General features: G+C 29.6%; 1 protein-coding gene across 3 annotated transcripts; it reads left to right on the top strand.

Annotated features, from left to right (window-relative positions):
- The first annotated feature begins 686 nt into the window (after positions 1-686).
- Positions 687-16,807, top strand: LOC126770725 (major royal jelly protein 1-like). 3 transcript variants are annotated; one of them, XM_050490248.1, is made up of 8 exons: positions 10,316-10,431; positions 11,663-11,796; positions 12,372-12,620; positions 13,165-13,334; positions 14,828-14,992; positions 15,416-15,587; positions 15,915-16,093; positions 16,274-16,807. In XM_050490248.1, the coding sequence occupies exons 2-8, from the start codon at positions 11,745-11,747 to the stop codon at positions 16,706-16,708; spliced, it is 1,422 nt and encodes a 473-aa protein (XP_050346205.1). In that variant the 5' UTR covers positions 10,316-10,431; positions 11,663-11,744; the 3' UTR covers positions 16,709-16,807. The 3 variants fall into 3 exon arrangements, with proteins under 3 accessions (XP_050346206.1, XP_050346205.1, XP_050346203.1); XM_050490246.1 differs by having other exon boundaries at positions 10,366-10,537; XM_050490249.1 differs by lacking the exons at positions 10,316-10,431; positions 11,663-11,796 and adding an exon at positions 687-892.
- Positions 16,808-16,820: the final 13 nt, after the last annotated feature.

Genomic DNA, 16,820 nt, shown 5'->3' with positions numbered 1-16,820 from the left:
CCATTTTACACATTTTGAAACTAAAAATCTCTAAAAGAATTAACATTTTTAAGTTAATAGTATAAAAAGTTATTAGTCAATTATATGAAAATACTACTACTATGTAGTTCAATTTTACGCTTGTATTTTTTTAGTACTAATAAACTTCTCACATTGTAAAAGTAAACGATTTTATCCAAAATAGTACTTTTTTTAAGACGTTTATCAATTTCCTAGTTACATAAACGATACTTAATTACAGACAGTCGTGCTTTCAATAAAAAAACGTATTTTACTAGTACCTAAGTAAAAACTCATACAAAAAAACTTTTAATCGATTCGATATTAGCTCAAAATATCTCTTTGACGTTTTACTCTTAATTTAAACGTTGTCGATAAGATTTTAAGCGATGTTTGTTTTCTATTAGTGATTGGAGATTTTAAGATGAATTAAAAATAATAATATTATGACATCATTTTTCATATTATATATAGTTAAAAAGCAATATGGTTTTTATACCTACAAGTTAGAACTCATTTACAAATATGTTAATAAAACTATTAAATTATTTAAATTGAGGCTTTAAACGAAATGGATATACTTCATTTCGTATCAATGATATATATTTTTTAAATAAAATCTATCGAGATTCACCCGACCTTTTTGGAAGGGTGTGTTGAAAACGGTTAAACTTACCTTTTCTCTTATTCATATTGTTTTAACGACATTCCTAATGTTCGTATATTTCGAATGAAAATTAAAAATATAAATATTTAGACAAGTTTCCTAACAGTTGGCATTTGCTCCTCGACACAGACGCTCGCATATATAAAACGCTAATACCAATATAGTTTTAGTGTTTTTTCATCTTTATTACCGACTAACAGGAAGTTACATCTTTATAATAAAGAGGTATGTGAGTTGTTTTAAATTGTTACATTATGCGTTTAAATATTATTATCTATATAACATTATATATGGAAATAATTTAAGTTATATTATTATATTTAATTTTTATCTTTTCATTTCAATATTTTTTTTAATTTATAGTTCTATTGAAAAAAAAAATCTTCTTTACCAAAAAATACATTTAAAATGATCAAGTTTCTAAGATGTCATCATTTCGTTTTATGGAATGTCATATATTATGTCATTTTTGTTCGTGTATATCAATTAAAAAACACTTCGGTTTTGAAAGGTCAAAATAATTATTAATAGTAAGTTTTTATAACATTTGTGTTATATTTAGTTTTAAATATAAAGTTTTTAAAATAGTTTAATCAAATTCCTATAAATATTAAGCGAACTTTTTTTTTTATAATACTGAAGTTCTATATAAAATATTTTGATTATCCTGAATAAAGGTAAGTTAATTTAAATCATTTCTGAATATTAAATATAAATAAAATGAATAAAACAACTACTACTCACTATTCACAACTATAATAATTAATTATTATCACTGTATTATATTGTTTTGTTGAACGCAGCAAAGAAAAAAAAAGATAAATAGTATCTACATGTGCAAATGAAACATTAACATAAGTAATATTTATTTATAAATAACTAAGCCGTTAATATATATAAACGACAATTTAAAAATTACTAAAATTATAGAAAGAAAACAACAATATTGGGATTGTTGAATTATAATAATTTAGGCGAAAATAAGTTATCACCTGTAACTAATTGAGGCAATGAGATATATGTGCATTTTTTTTCTTAAGTTCAATGTTTCGGTTTCATTTACATATACTTAAATGTTACTTGGAATTATGTATAAAAGCTAACGTGTTAGTTGCTAGGTTAATCATTTTCCGTTTGATATATTATGTACATTTTTAATTAAAGAACATATGAATTGCTGTAACAGACCTTTAATATTCCAGATATTTAAAAAAAACCGCAAGTAGCATAACTTTCAAATAATGTATTATTTATTATTGTTCTATAAAATGTTTATTGATAACGAGGTGGAAGGGCGACTGAATCATCTGCCCTAATTGGGGATTTTTAACAGATAAGGTATGGCAATAAGAACAGGCTCCGGCGGAAGGCTATTGATATTTCACATAAATGTAAATTAGTTAATTCGTTGTAATATACTTCTTCTTTTTTGTTATGCTTTTTTTCAAAAAATTCAAATAACAGTCTTAAAGTGATTTTTATTTTGAGAAATTGCTTTATAAGTTTTCAAGTGTAAGACCTTAGACAATTTTAAAATGTCCTTCAGGCGAGTCTACGAATAATGTAAGAAACAGTAAAATTGTATAAAAATATCATACTATATCTATCATAGTATGTTTATTACAAATTATTTTCTTACCGTTATTGAGTAGATATCACTTTTTCCTCGTTTAACGCATAGGCTGATTGCTTCAGAAAATATGCGTAGTTCCTTAGGGAATAACCATTGCATTACGTAATAACCCGCGCAACTACGAACCGTTAGGTTTTTATAAAGTCTTTCCACATGGATACTTTAAAAGAACTTTGCAGAAAATGCTAGCCGCCGAATGGAGTCGGAACTAAAATTCCAAATTTAAATAACTAATAAAGAAACTGTTCATTTAAACATTGGAATTCTGTTCATATCAATATAATGTTATTTCATAAAGTTGTATCAACTTATTTATAAATAATTTTGCGTTATTTTATATTACAGTAACAGCCTGTAAATGTCCCACTGCTGGGCTAAGGCCTCCTCTCCCTTTTTTGAGGAGAAGGTTTGGAGCTTATTCCACCACGCTGCTCCAGTGCGGGTTGGTAGAATACACATGTGGCAGAATTTCGATGAAATTAGACACATGCAGGTTTCCTCACGATGTTTTCCTTCACCGAAAAGCACGAGATGACTTATAAACAGAAATTAAGCACATGTAAATTCAGAGGTGCTCGCCCGGGTTTGAACCCACGTTCATCGGTTAAGATTCACGCGTTCTTACTACTGGGCCATCTCGACTTTTATATTAATTGAAATTGAATTTATATATATTTCAATTACAAATAATATCCAAGATGTACAAATCAATATATATATACATATATGCGTATTAGATGTACATATTACTACATCATATTGATTTTACAATTAAATCCTATACATAACGAGTAACTGTAAACATCACCTGACGGAAAGTATGTATATCCGCTTCACGAAACCACGTGGTACTTAATTTTAACTAAATCAATCTGGACTTCCCATCAAAAGGTGAAGCACTACTCTATTGAAATAATTAACACCGAGTTACTAACGTCGAGGCTGGTTATTTTGTCCAAATGGAAAAAAAACATTTAATATTGAGAAAAATCAGATAATATAACTTAGAAAAAGTCAATATAAGTAATTTTTATTGCAAGCATAAAAAAGTATTGTAACGCGAAAGTATAAACAGCGAAAAGCCAAAAGTATAAGCGTCGATTATAATTATCGTCTATCTATAGTTTTATTCGTAAAACAACCTTTGAGATATTTTTGAATATTTATAATCAATTATGATATCAAATTAAACATTTAATTTTTATGTTAAATTTAATTTACTTTGTGATGGTAGTTAACATAAAATTAATATACCATGTTAAATTTAAAATTAACATGTTAATTTTATGTTAATAATAATTTAACACAAAAAATAACACTTACATCATAGGTAATGTCCTTAATGTATTATTAAAATTAATATTAATGTCCTCTATACCGATTTCGGCCTCGGCGGCCAATCTCAAGAGAGACTAGCCAACTGCGCAGGAGATATTACAGTGCACAAGTGTGTGCTACGCAGGAGCTCTCTATTCCCTAACTCATAATCCGATGGGACGATAATCCGACACGATCGGAAAGAGTTTAGGCGCAGGACCAGACCAGGACCAGGACCAGGAGGCATTACATGCTTTCCGAGGCAAGGGAATGGCACTTCTAACTTCCAGTCTCTGGGCTGTTACTGAGAATTTTCGACAGAAAAACTCAATAACTTTTTATTGGCCCGACCTGGGATTTGAACTCTCCTGAGTTCAGGTCTGCTTCAGCTACTAATAATAGATAATTATTGAGTATACATATATACATATATATAGTTATATTACGTAACAGTTTTATTAATTAACTTACATGTTTAATATGATAGACAATACTTTTTTATATGAATGAATTGGAAAAAGAACAATAGTAATCTCCCAAGCAAATTACCGAACCGAGATTGAATTCCTAAACAATTTTGTCTAAAAATCTTAAAGGAAGGCTCAGTCTTTTGTCTCAAAGGAAGTCTCAAATCAAAGATCTTCCACGTTAAGGTTCTAGAGGCTAAATCTTGTCAAAATTTAATTAAATTGACAAAAATATTAAGTTCATTTTGAAGTTTAATTTACGAAGTATGGTAGCTCGGTGCTATTGTCATGGTAACACGTTCTACGCATATTCAAATGCTTATTTTGTGCAAATTATTTAAGCACTTAGATGTGTTATATAAACAAAACTTTTTTTTGTTGTTATTTATTTATTATTCCTTAATATGACATCAAGGAATTCTGCCGGTGTTGTAATTGTCCATCCAAGGTATGATAATCATAAAGACCTTGTATGCGCGCGACGTCCAACGGTTCGTCTTCCAGCTAAACAATAACGCTTTGACCATGCTTAGATTGTTTACTATAAAAATATAAATTTAATATTCTATATAAGAGTACCTTTTGCCCGCGACTTCGTACGCGTTAAATTAAGAATCAAAAATCTATATTTTTATTTTTTGCGGAGACAGTTGAGAATTAAATACCATATTTTTGTGCATCCTTTCAAAAGTTCTGGTGGTTCTTTTGTTCTCTCTAAATGAACTTTGCCAGATGACTAATACATTCCTTTAAGTTCTCTATGCCACTTCAAGGCACGGTAATGCGCGCATATTTCCTTTATTGAGCCAATATGAATATAATTGGCATATTTTAATATTGGGTCATAAAAAAGACACTTTTTTCCTTTTCTATCTACGGCAACGCTTCATGATCGTTTACCATCCTATCCATATAAGCATAAGCATCATCATCGCTAACAGAAATCCAACAAGAACATTTTTTTTTATTTTTAATATTTTCTGAGACATGATTAGTTAAAAACAACTAATTTTGGTTTTCCTAAAATATCCTAATAATTTTTTTGAAATCTGGGTTTTTGAAGTCTGGGATGACGAAAACTCGTTTTATACTTAGGGGACATGTTAGAGGTAACATAATCCAATCAAAACATCGAGTAGCGGGATTTTAAGCAGACCAAGTTTAACACAGTAATGCCCGAATTATTTTTTTTACAATTGTACTGAAATATGATATGAAAATACAATTATTAGTATTATAACCTCAAACATTATGCTATAGGAAAATTTCTTCAGAAAAATATTGCAAATGTTACTTTTATGAAAAAATAAATTATTATATTATGCCATTGGAAAAGCCACTTAGCAATAATAGGTCACCTTTTTGTACACTGTTCTTATTTGTATTTTCTATTTAACTTTGTGTTTCTTTCTATTCTTTTCTATTTGATTCTATTGCTTAATTTTTTTCGAATTCTGTTTTCGACAAAGCTAAATATTGTTTTATTATTATTTTATAGAATTAGTTGAAATCTATTGAGATCAATCTTTACAATTATATACAGCGCCATCTATGTTTTTTTAAGTAACAACTATACTGAATGGCTACCTTATCTGGTCACATGAAAAGTGCGACGCTAGTTTTCTCAAAATCTGTCAATTTAGCATTAATTTAATTAAATAACGAGATCCGGGCAATATTAAATTTAAAACAATCGGAATAGGATATTTTCCTGCAGTAAAATTTAGCCTATATTTTAAGTTAGATCTCTAGCACTACATCGGTGAAAACTGCAAATTTCATGCAATAGTTTATGCGTGATGCGTGACAAACAAACAGATAGACGGTCAAAAATTCTAAAATCTGTTGTTTTGGCTTCTGTTGCTGTAATAAAGATCAACATATTAGTTTTTTTAGTTATTTTTCAATATCTATAATGTACAGATAGCGGCCTGTTACAATTTTATTATAAATATAGGTATGACTTAATTTTACCTCTTTTTAAGGTTTTCTTACCAGCAAGTCTTAGTCAGCACTAACTACTCGCCGTTAAGACGAGCCTGGTCGTATTTGTTACATTCCAAGAGCGAATAAAATTAATTCTCAACATTCGCCTCCAGCCAAGATATATAAATTTTATTTCAGGCTGCTATAGCAGATTGTTATGTTTTGTTCACTTAGAAATTTTGAAAACACAGTTAGTTAAAAATAATTATAGAGAAGTAGACAGCATTCGTCTAAGTGCCATTTAATCTTAGACCATTATTAATTGGTTGAGCTCTAAAATTGGGTATCATATAAGTTTATCACACAATGAGTTTTCAAAATAGTAGATTTTGCTTTCAGTCTAAAATGGCCCTCATAATAATTTAAAAATCTTAAGAAATTATTTTATGTGATTCTATAATTATGACATTTGTATACGCTTGAGAATTCCAGCAACAATTATTTCGACATTGTTGGTTATGTATGAATATGTTTGTGTAGACCAACAACAAATTAAACTTTATAAAATACATTGTATCAAAAATACGGTCAATTTAGTTAAAAACAAATGCTGCATTACTTAAAACTTACAATATACCTGATTAAGGAATTTTGTCTGCACATTCCTTCTGTTAGAACCCAAGTACAATGAGAAAATCCAGTATATGTAAACGTGCGCAGCATCATAATAACATAACAGACACATTGGAAGTTTTAAAATGTTGTTTCCGGTCAAAAATAACAGATATTTACCGATTACATGTTTAACTACAATACTACAAATACATAGTTAAAAAAATATATGCAACTTGTTATTATAAATAATCTTTCAAGCCAAATATTAAGTACCAAAACACTTATATAGAATATATCTGACGTATGGAAGTAATGATCACAAAGACAATTGTAACGCTTGCGAATCAAAAATTGTAAAGGTATATTTAAAGAATTAGGTATATTTCTCTATCTAAATATGTCTTCAGATGTCGTAAATCAATGTCGTTCGGCGGATAAACAATAGAAAAATGGCGGGAATCCGTTTTAATTTTTATTTTCCTGTTTTTAAAATGTCATCCATTTATTTAAATATTATATCAAAATCAGCCAGATACAGTACAGCGAAGAGATTTTACTGCAACTTTTTACTTATTAACATTCGAAAAACTTTTCCCTGAACTTATATTTTGATTTGATTTAATTGGAAATGTATTATTAAGGTATTACTATAATTCTTTATTTCCCCTTAAACTTAGGGTTAAGTTAGTATTAAGATGCACATACTATAATAAGCAATTATATCATTTATGGTTTAATTGATCCACTGAGTAAGTGCACTATTTGAAATTCAATGATCAAACAATTAATCTACGAAATTGTTTCTAGGTGGCAATCATTCAGAGGTATAGTTTGCTATCTTAATTGTAATGCAAATCATTATTACAAATTGTAATGCATATCATTTTGCATATATATATTATATATATATTCATTTTCATATATACATATATATATATATATGTATATATTCATTTTATATATATTCTTTATTCATTTTTATTTTCAATATATATTCTTGATATTGATCTTATTCAATAATTAAATAGGTACTCATTTAGGATTCACTATGATTTATTGTTGCTAAGTTTTGTGGAGTGGAGACTATTTGGATGTTTTATATTACGCATGCTAGTTTGCCAAACTTAAATCAATCGTTTAGGATCGTTAAACACATGAAATAAGACAATATCCTAAGAATCGAACCTGCTACTTTCATGTCACTAGCAACTCTGTAGCCTTTTAGCTATGTCGTCACGGATCAAGCGATCCGTGACGCCCCCTGAACAGACGGATAGGGTACCACTGGTTTTTTAGTGGATATTCTGGCGCACTCTGCACCGGTGAGTCCGACATACCCCCCACTCGTGTGATGGAAACGCGTGAATGCGTTTTTCCAGTGGAAAAAGGATGTTAGCTATTGAGGCTGTTAATTTTATTGACAAACAGCTTCATAATAATAATAATAAATAGCTTTATTTCACACTCAAAAAAAAGTTAAAAAAGCTTGAGACTGAATACAATAATACTGGCTTGGCCGTGACAGAGTTCGCCGTGACAGGGCCGTGACAAGTATGATTTGAAATGGTATATATATATATATATATATATATATATATATATATATATATATATATATATATATATATATATATATATATATATATAGAAGTTTGATATGGGATGCTACCTGTGTCAATACCTTCGCGGCCTCTCACCTGGCCCACACAACACGGACGGCTGGGGCGGCTGCTGAGAGTGCAGCAGCGAGAAAACGGGAGAAGTATGCCCCCTTTTTAAAAAAATATTTATTTGTGCCACTAGCGGTTGAGACGTCGGGATGTTGGGGGTCGGATGCCCTCAGTTTAATAAGGGAAATTGGCTGTCGCCTTAGAGAGAGGGGATTTGGCAGTCGCTCCGGGTCACACTTGGCACAAAGGTTGTCCATTGCCATACAACGCGGAAATGCGGCCTGCATTATGGGCAGCTTTGCGTCGGGTGGGAATCGGGAGGGACTATTTTAAAATTTGACTAAAATAATAAAAATTAATAATCTAAATTTAAATAAAATCCTATTTAATGATCATAATTTCTGTAATATAAAAGAAAAGTAATATTGTAATCAGATTTATTTAATAAATTTTTCAAATCATACTTTATATATATATATATATATATATATGCCATGTAAGAAATATAAACCATCGCTTACATCACCAATGCGCCACCAACCTTAGGAACTAAGATGTTATGTCTCTTGTACCTATAATTACACTGGCTCACTCACTCTTCAAACCAGAACACAACGGTACCAAGTACTGCTGTTTTTCGGTAGAATATCTGAAGAGTGAGTGGTATCTACCCAGACGAGCTTACGCAAAGCTCTACTACCGGTAAATATATAGGTTCACTTAACTTATTAGTCCAAAATTAGGAGGAGAAGGCAATTAGCAAGCAGTATCTTGGTTTTAGTGGTTAGGAAATTTTTCATCCTTTGAAGATAATGGATTTGCGCAAATATCTTACGACTAATTTCAGAAACCTTTGGTCGCCGGGTAAAGGTAGCATCCAGCATTAAAACTCCTAGATTTGTAATAACATTACTATAAGGTAAAATTATCCATCAAAAATAACATTAGTTTATACAGAAGTGAGACATTAATGAAGTATGTATTTTTATAATATACTGTCATTATATATATATATATATATATATATATATATATATATATATATATTATATTACAAATATATATATATATATATATATATATTTGTAATATCTAAATATTCCGTATTGAAAGCGCAAAACATATCAATTTTATTAAAATAACAATAAAAACTATAAATATACCTTACTCGACCACATCCGCATATTTGATTGTTAATTAATATCTCGTTTTGATCATCTAAAAAGCAATATTAACAATGAGCGTGAACATTATACTATAATTTTTTTAACCTGCCCGACCGACGCAGTCTGCTATTTAACCATTCACCGCCCAAAGTAAAATAATCTGTTAGTGCTATTTTTACTTAATATAATTTTTTTACGTGTCTAATATAATTTTAAAGTCACTTTTCTATCGAACAGAATCATGTCTTATATTTATTTCTGACCAAAATTGGTATGTCTTACGATAAAGTCTGGATTTTACGGTTACATTACGGTTACCCTTAAAATAAAAAAAAATCTTAATAATTGAAAATAAATATTATTATTTTTGTACTTAGGTGCTTTTTCAATAATATTCAAATAAACAAAATCTATAAATATCATCATGAATACATACATTTTTTTGAGTAATACTCGCATGTATGAAGTAAGATAAGCTATTTTAACCTCCTACAGGAATAACGTAAACGTAAATAGCCTCAAATTAATAATAGTAAGCGCAAAAATCACGGTCTTCATGACCGCGCAAAGGTGGTTGGGTAAAAAATAATATAAGCGAGTCAAGTTCAATGTCACGATGAGTTGTTTTGTGGTTACAGTCCATGCCACTGCGAACACGAACTCCATCCGAGTGCTTAGTACGTAATAGAGTTATTATTGTAACGCAATCGAAACAACAATAAAAATAGCAATTCCATCTTCAGTCACGATGCCTCACTTACTGTCATTGTGATCTGTTTTCTAGATTTTGTCTCGCAAGAACAATTATTTATTATCCACTTAAACAAACATTTTCCTCATATCCGATCTATATTACAACGTTCGATCCTCGAAGTGTTTCAGTTCAACTTTTACAAGTTACAGTAATCATTAAGTGTTCTATAAAGATAATAACTGACAGTGTTTATACCACGAGCAAGTTGCATTCAATGTATATCTAAAAAATTGAACAGTAATATAGAATAAATATTATCAATTGCAGAGGATACAAACGCAATTTATCGAATTTAAATAAAACATTATTGTTTTGTTGAACGGTTTGTTGCTTAAGATAATAATAATGTTGAATAGTTTATAATAATTAACGTTTTTTTTTTAAATGAGTCATTTATACTCTATACAGGATTATATAGATAAACATTCATGTGTCTGTATGTATCTGCTACGACTAGGTATTTTCCCGACCTCAAAGCTTATGAAAGTACAATTAATTAATTATTGTATTTCATCAGTTTAATAAATTAAATGTTTTCTATAATATTATAATAATAAGTTTATTTAATTTCTTCACAGAAATTTTGCAAAATAACGTAACATTTTTGTTATCAATTAAATAATGCGAAGACTGGTGTTTTCAATAGGAAACCAGTTCTTGGGGAGGAGTGTACTATTGAGTTTAGATATAAAAACGAGTATTATAATGTAATTAGTATTATTATAATAAAAGACTGTTGAATATCACTTATGTATTTTTGATAAAACATAAAGACACACGTGCGCGGTTTTTAAAATATGCTTAAAACAAGTTTTGTTCAGTTTATTTAACTTTTATATTATTCTATTACATATCAATTTTGTACAATCAACAGACTAAGAATAACTAAGTGATTAAAATAAAGAACGCTTTAAATTTTTGCATAATAAATTATTGAAATAGAAGTTACGGTTACCAAATCTCTCTGATAGGTCCAATACCGGCGCTTAGTTTTATTCTAAATTCGGACTTACCTACACGTTTCTCTTAAATTGATTTTTATTTTACATTTAACCGTGAAAAGCGCTGTCTGTTCAATCTCGTCGCTATTACAGTGTCATATTATTAAAGTTAGCAAATTAATCTTGCCAATTATACGATTACTAAGTAAATAAACTTTCGGGCATACATATTATAACAATCATTTAGTGCTTACGTTTTGGTATGTCGTGTATAAATAACAGTAAAAACGTTTTTCTGTATACAGTTGTGTGAGAAATACTAAGACTGATTTCGTTTAAATGAGTAATTTTGAGCTCGATAATCTTAGTAAGGTTCCTTAAGATTTTGTATCCTAAGCGTTAGTCGATCTATATAATTTTAACTAAAATAAATGTATTTAAATCTTAACTACTTCTCGTGAATATTAAAGTGATATAATAATGTAAATATTTTCTTATATTGGAAGGTTCTAAGCAAAATGTAATTATAAAAATAGTGTAATCAAAATTAATAGATTGAATCCTTGTATTCTGAATTTGTGAGTCGAGATGACTTCATCACATCGAAACCGGGTTTGCAGATCGCTTCTTAGTCAATATGGTAATTCAATTTTATGTATATACTTTAATTATAAATTCAATTCAAAAATAACAATGGATGGATATTGGTGGTAATAATAATAATAATATCTACTTGGGCAGATATCAACGAATCAGTATGATTTAAGAAAGAATTATCAAGTTGTTCATTGTATAAAAGCACATATTCATAAAAAATGTTAAAAACATAATATTTTCACAAGTGATAAGTATATTTTTGAATATAAATGACACCTAACTATGATCGGCACGAAGTCTATGTATAAGGTATATGAAATAATCATATATATACAGAATTATAACATTCTTCAACTTTTTGGATTTAAAGAATTTAAAATTACTTTATAATTTCAAAAGTAAACGTTTCCAAACTAAAATCAGAATATATTATATAAAAAAATAGTTTTGATTTTAATAGTCTTTTAGATTTTTGATTTTAATAGCGACAAGTTAGCTACATTACAATTGGTACATACGTACATACACACATAAACATACATAGGCAGGATAACTTCTGCTGGGTTTTGCTGGTTCAATATAATATATCTATGTATGCCTATTTTGTTATTGTTTCAGATCCATTTATTTTGGACATTTATAAGTCTGAAATGGGGTACGGGGTAGATAGATTTTTTTTATTATCATACTGTCTAGCCTGCTGCTGGTCGGGTCTTGGAGCCAAAAGCAATCTTAGGATTGTTAAGCAATGGTCGGAGATGAACTTTGCATTTCCCAGCGAGGAGGCTCGACAGAGTGCTTTGGCAAATCGCTACTACGTGCCTGGAAATTCAGTTCCTATTGACGTCGATGTTCATCATAGGAAAGGTAATTTAAATAATCTAAAGTACAATTAATGTCAAACAGCTTTACTTACGAAATATAGTTAATAAGTAGTCATTAATATATATGTAGAATATTCTTAAATGTTATACATGTAACATAATGAGCTAGTTTATTTTTCATAGAATCGATTTCAAATAGTTTATAGTATCAATAAAATGTATCATAAATTGGAAGAACTTACCGACCGCCTTTGCATGATTTATAGTTTTTCATAATGTGTACAATAAATAATAAATAAATCAGATCAGCATTGAAAACAGTAATATTACATTTATCCTTATTTAATGAGGATTTCTTAGTTCAAAGAATACTTACTCTAAAAATGTAGTTGGAGTTAGTTCTCTAAAGACAAACAACGGTAAGTAAAGCCTTGCAAAATTTACATAATATTCTATAGATTTGCTCTCGTAATAGATATTACAATATGTGAAGTAATATTAAATTAATTACACAGGTCTATTCAATCTTATATTGATTAAGTTATTTATTAACAATACTAAACTATACAATTTTCTTCTTATTCAAGGACCAGCCAAGTCTCGGATATTTGTGACGATACCGAGGTTCGATGAAGGTCGTCCGGTGACTTTGGGGACAGTTGACGAGGAAGGACTGGTCAGCGGCTACCCAGACTATACTTGGCATGATAATCAGGGAAATAACTGTGATGGATTGACGTCCGTGTTTAGAGTTGCTGTGAGTTAAACTGCCTATGCCTGTGTATTGTCAAGAATTGAAATAAGTAACCAAATATTACAACAGAACTATTTAAGCTATTGTTCTAATATTAATGACGTCATTATGATATTGCGGTAATTTGCACGACTTGACCTTTTCCATAATTTAATCATATTTCCTGTCGTAATATTCATTGAGAGTTTATTCCGTATTATTCGGTGTGCATCATGCTACGTCATACTCCGTTATTGTACTTCATATCTTTACGATTCAAATTCTACATTTTTTCTGGATTGGGCTTCTGGTTACATTTTTCACAACATTTAGATAAAGAAAAAAGATATATCAATATTATACCATGGAATTATCAAATTTAAAACGCGTTGTTTTTAAATAAGATTCATATAATATTTTATATTTATAATAAGTAAATACTTTGAATATTCCATATCACATAATGACGTTATTATTTTTATTATTTTGTAAATAAGTAAACGTTGATAAAAATTAACCATTCTAAGGCATCTTGACATCGTAATGGAAAGTTGTTTGTGTGTGATTATCAGAATACCCAATTCAATTTTTTTACTACGTCACGGCTGTCGCAAAAACTTAAGATAAAGGAATGGGTTTTCATATATTTCTATTCGTTTTATACAAGTTACGCTTATCGTATCTAAAAAGCGTACCTATACCTACGGCGTATGCCCATATATGGCCATATTTATTGTAACCCAGTAGGGGTTAAGTTGAACATTAAGGGAGAGTGATGTCAAGAAAAAAAAATCTTAAAAATATATTCTCAAAGAAGACTAGCCATCTGAGCAGGATATATTTCACAAGTGTGTGCGCGAATACAATAACACCACATATATATTCCCCAAGTCTCATAATCTGATGGGACAGCAAGTCAGACACAACCAGAAAGAGGTATACTAATAACCAATAACCATGTTATTGGCTCATCCCAGGTTTGAACCCAGGACTAGGGGTTTGCGTCCTTATAAAATAACTACTAGAGAACAAGGCAATGAATGTATAGCTGCTTAAGCTGTACGATGATATACAGTCAGTCAGGATATTGTCTTATTATATAGATTACAATTTGTAACAAGAACATTGAACTTGGATGCATTCATACACGTGATGAGTGCATCCAGTGTTTTTATTGATAAAAAAAACTTGCGTCATTTTGAATATTCTTAAGGAATCAATGAGAACTATATGTATTTCTAAGAAATCTAATAATGTAAATTATTTTAAGTCATTATTTTAAATGACAATTGAGTATTATGACTTGACTATTGGAAACATAATATTAAATATTTATTAATATTAGACCATATTTCGTTTCGCATCTACAGAACGCCTATGATATTTAGGTTAGCTTATATTTAGGTTAGGCAAAGTTGTATAATAAAAACAATATTTTGTAATCTCAAAGCTAAAATTTATAAAAAACACCTAAAGGAATGAAAAAATACCTACAGAGTTGTACGTATCAATTACAGATTGACAAATGCAATCGACTGTGGGCGATGGATGCAGGGAAAATTGGAGAAAAAGCTGTTTGCCCTCCTCAATTACTAGCATTTGATTTAAACACAGACCAGCTAATTTACCGACATCGACCAAACCCTTCGAGCTACATCCCAACGTCCTTGTTCATAACTCCAGTAAGTATTATGAACCTATATTTTTAATTTGAAAATTGGAAACTTTTAACTCTGAAAAATCAATTATGTTCCATAATATCTTATCTAATTACAACTCATAAAAATTAAACATTTTTTTTAATTAGACTATCTTTTGTAAGTTATCGCCCTGGCGGGAAAAAAAATAAAAATATATATCATCCATTTGAAAAACAAATTTACTGAGTATGTCATTTTAACAAATTTATTAATTTTTTAATTAAAATAACTCAAAACTAGTTCCTATACAAGAATATTTTTTAATAGTTTTGATGATCAAAACTTGAATTGTAATGTTACTTAATTAACAAGAGTTGTATCTCGTTAAGTTAGTTATATTTTATAACTTGTTCAATGAATTTCGGTTGATATTTTTGTATAATATAAGTTTCTAACATCGGACAGATTGTGGACGTTCGAGGCCAAGATTCAAATGACTGTTCAAATACCTTCGTGTATGTGGCAGACGTATCCGGCTTCGGTTTGTTAGTGGTCGATGTTATCAACGACCGCTCCTGGAGAGTCACCCACCGATTAATGTATCCGTATCCTTCACATGGAACCTTTACGATTGATGGTATTCATAAAAAAAATATATTTAATAATCAGTGAAAACGCATTTAAATATCACCGAATTTCGTATATGAGAAATAAAGCATGGGCCAACTTCAACTATGATAGAAATTTGTACGAAAATCTATAAAAATAATCCATAAAGAAGGGAAAAATGTAGTATAATTATTATAGACCCGAGCTATAAAAAAATTATAATAATTTTAATAGAAATGTTCTTGCTAGTATATAGCTTAAATATTTGTCACTTTAGATACGCATATCATATATGTATAATATACACTTGTAATTTTTTTTTTCTTATTAATTTATATTTGTTTATTTTCAAAAGGGGAAAGCTTCGACCTTATGGATGGAATATTAGGTATGGCACTGTCTCCATACATGGGTCACGACCGTTACCTGTACTTCCATGCATTAGCTTCCACCACGGAGAACGTGGTACGCACCAGCGTGCTTAGAAATGACTCCTTTATTGCAGACTCTAACGCGAATCCTTACTCCATAAACGTAAGTACAGTTTTATAAATTATTTATCTTATTGTAAAATACCAAGCTTGAATTAGGTTTCGTAAATATGCAGGGAAGCTTTTGTATTTTTGTGAAGTAATATTCATTAACAATGTTTGTATGTAAATAAAATTCGTTACATATAACTTAATTACTAAAATATTGATTCAAAATTTACAGGCGTTTCCCGAAGAGCGTCCAAACCAATCAGCAGCGGAAGCTATGGACAGCAACGGTATTTTGTACTTTGGACTAATGGAACCTCCCGGTATCTGGTGCTGGAATTCAGGTACAGACTTCTCTACACGCAATTTCCACCAAATCGCAATCAACAAAGAAACTTTACAGTTCTCTAGTGGCTTAAAAATTGTCAAAAATCTTAAAGGCGAAGAAGAACTATGGGTATTAACATCGAGTTTCCAAAGAGTGATGACGGGATCTATTAGTTCAGACAGAGTCAATTTTAGAATACACGCTGAAAAAATTCCACTTTTGTTAGAAAACTCAGCATGCAGATCACCTTCAAAGAGCGACTATATTGGTAAACATGCCGATCGGATATCACCTCAAATAAAAAAATATGTGTATAAATATGGTGCTGTATCGTTCCTATAAAATATCTGCAACGCCAGATTAATTACAGTTATTTACGTGGTATAATGGCCATAATAATTATTAATTGTTTGTTATAAGTATATAAATTATTTCAATGTATTAATGATTTTTT

Source organism: Nymphalis io, chromosome 9 (assembly GCF_905147045.1).
Source record: "Nymphalis io chromosome 9, ilAglIoxx1.1, whole genome shotgun sequence".
Lineage (NCBI taxonomy): Eukaryota > Metazoa > Arthropoda > Insecta > Lepidoptera > Nymphalidae > Nymphalis > Nymphalis io.
Note: the sequence above shows the minus strand (reverse complement) of the source record. Positions and strands in the feature narration are given on the sequence as shown.

Coding starts and splice junctions, on each gene's coding strand:
- LOC126770725 (XM_050490248.1), top strand. CDS start 11,745: ATGACTTCATCACATCGAAACCGGGTTTGCAGATCGCTTCTTAGTCAA. Junction 11,797..12,371: donor ATCGCTTCTTAGTCAATATG/GTAATTCAATTT, acceptor TTATTGTTTCAG/ATCCATTTATTTTGGACATT. Junction 15,588..15,914: donor TGGAACCTTTACGATTGATG/GTATTCATAAAA, acceptor TATTTTCAAAAG/GGGAAAGCTTCGACCTTATG.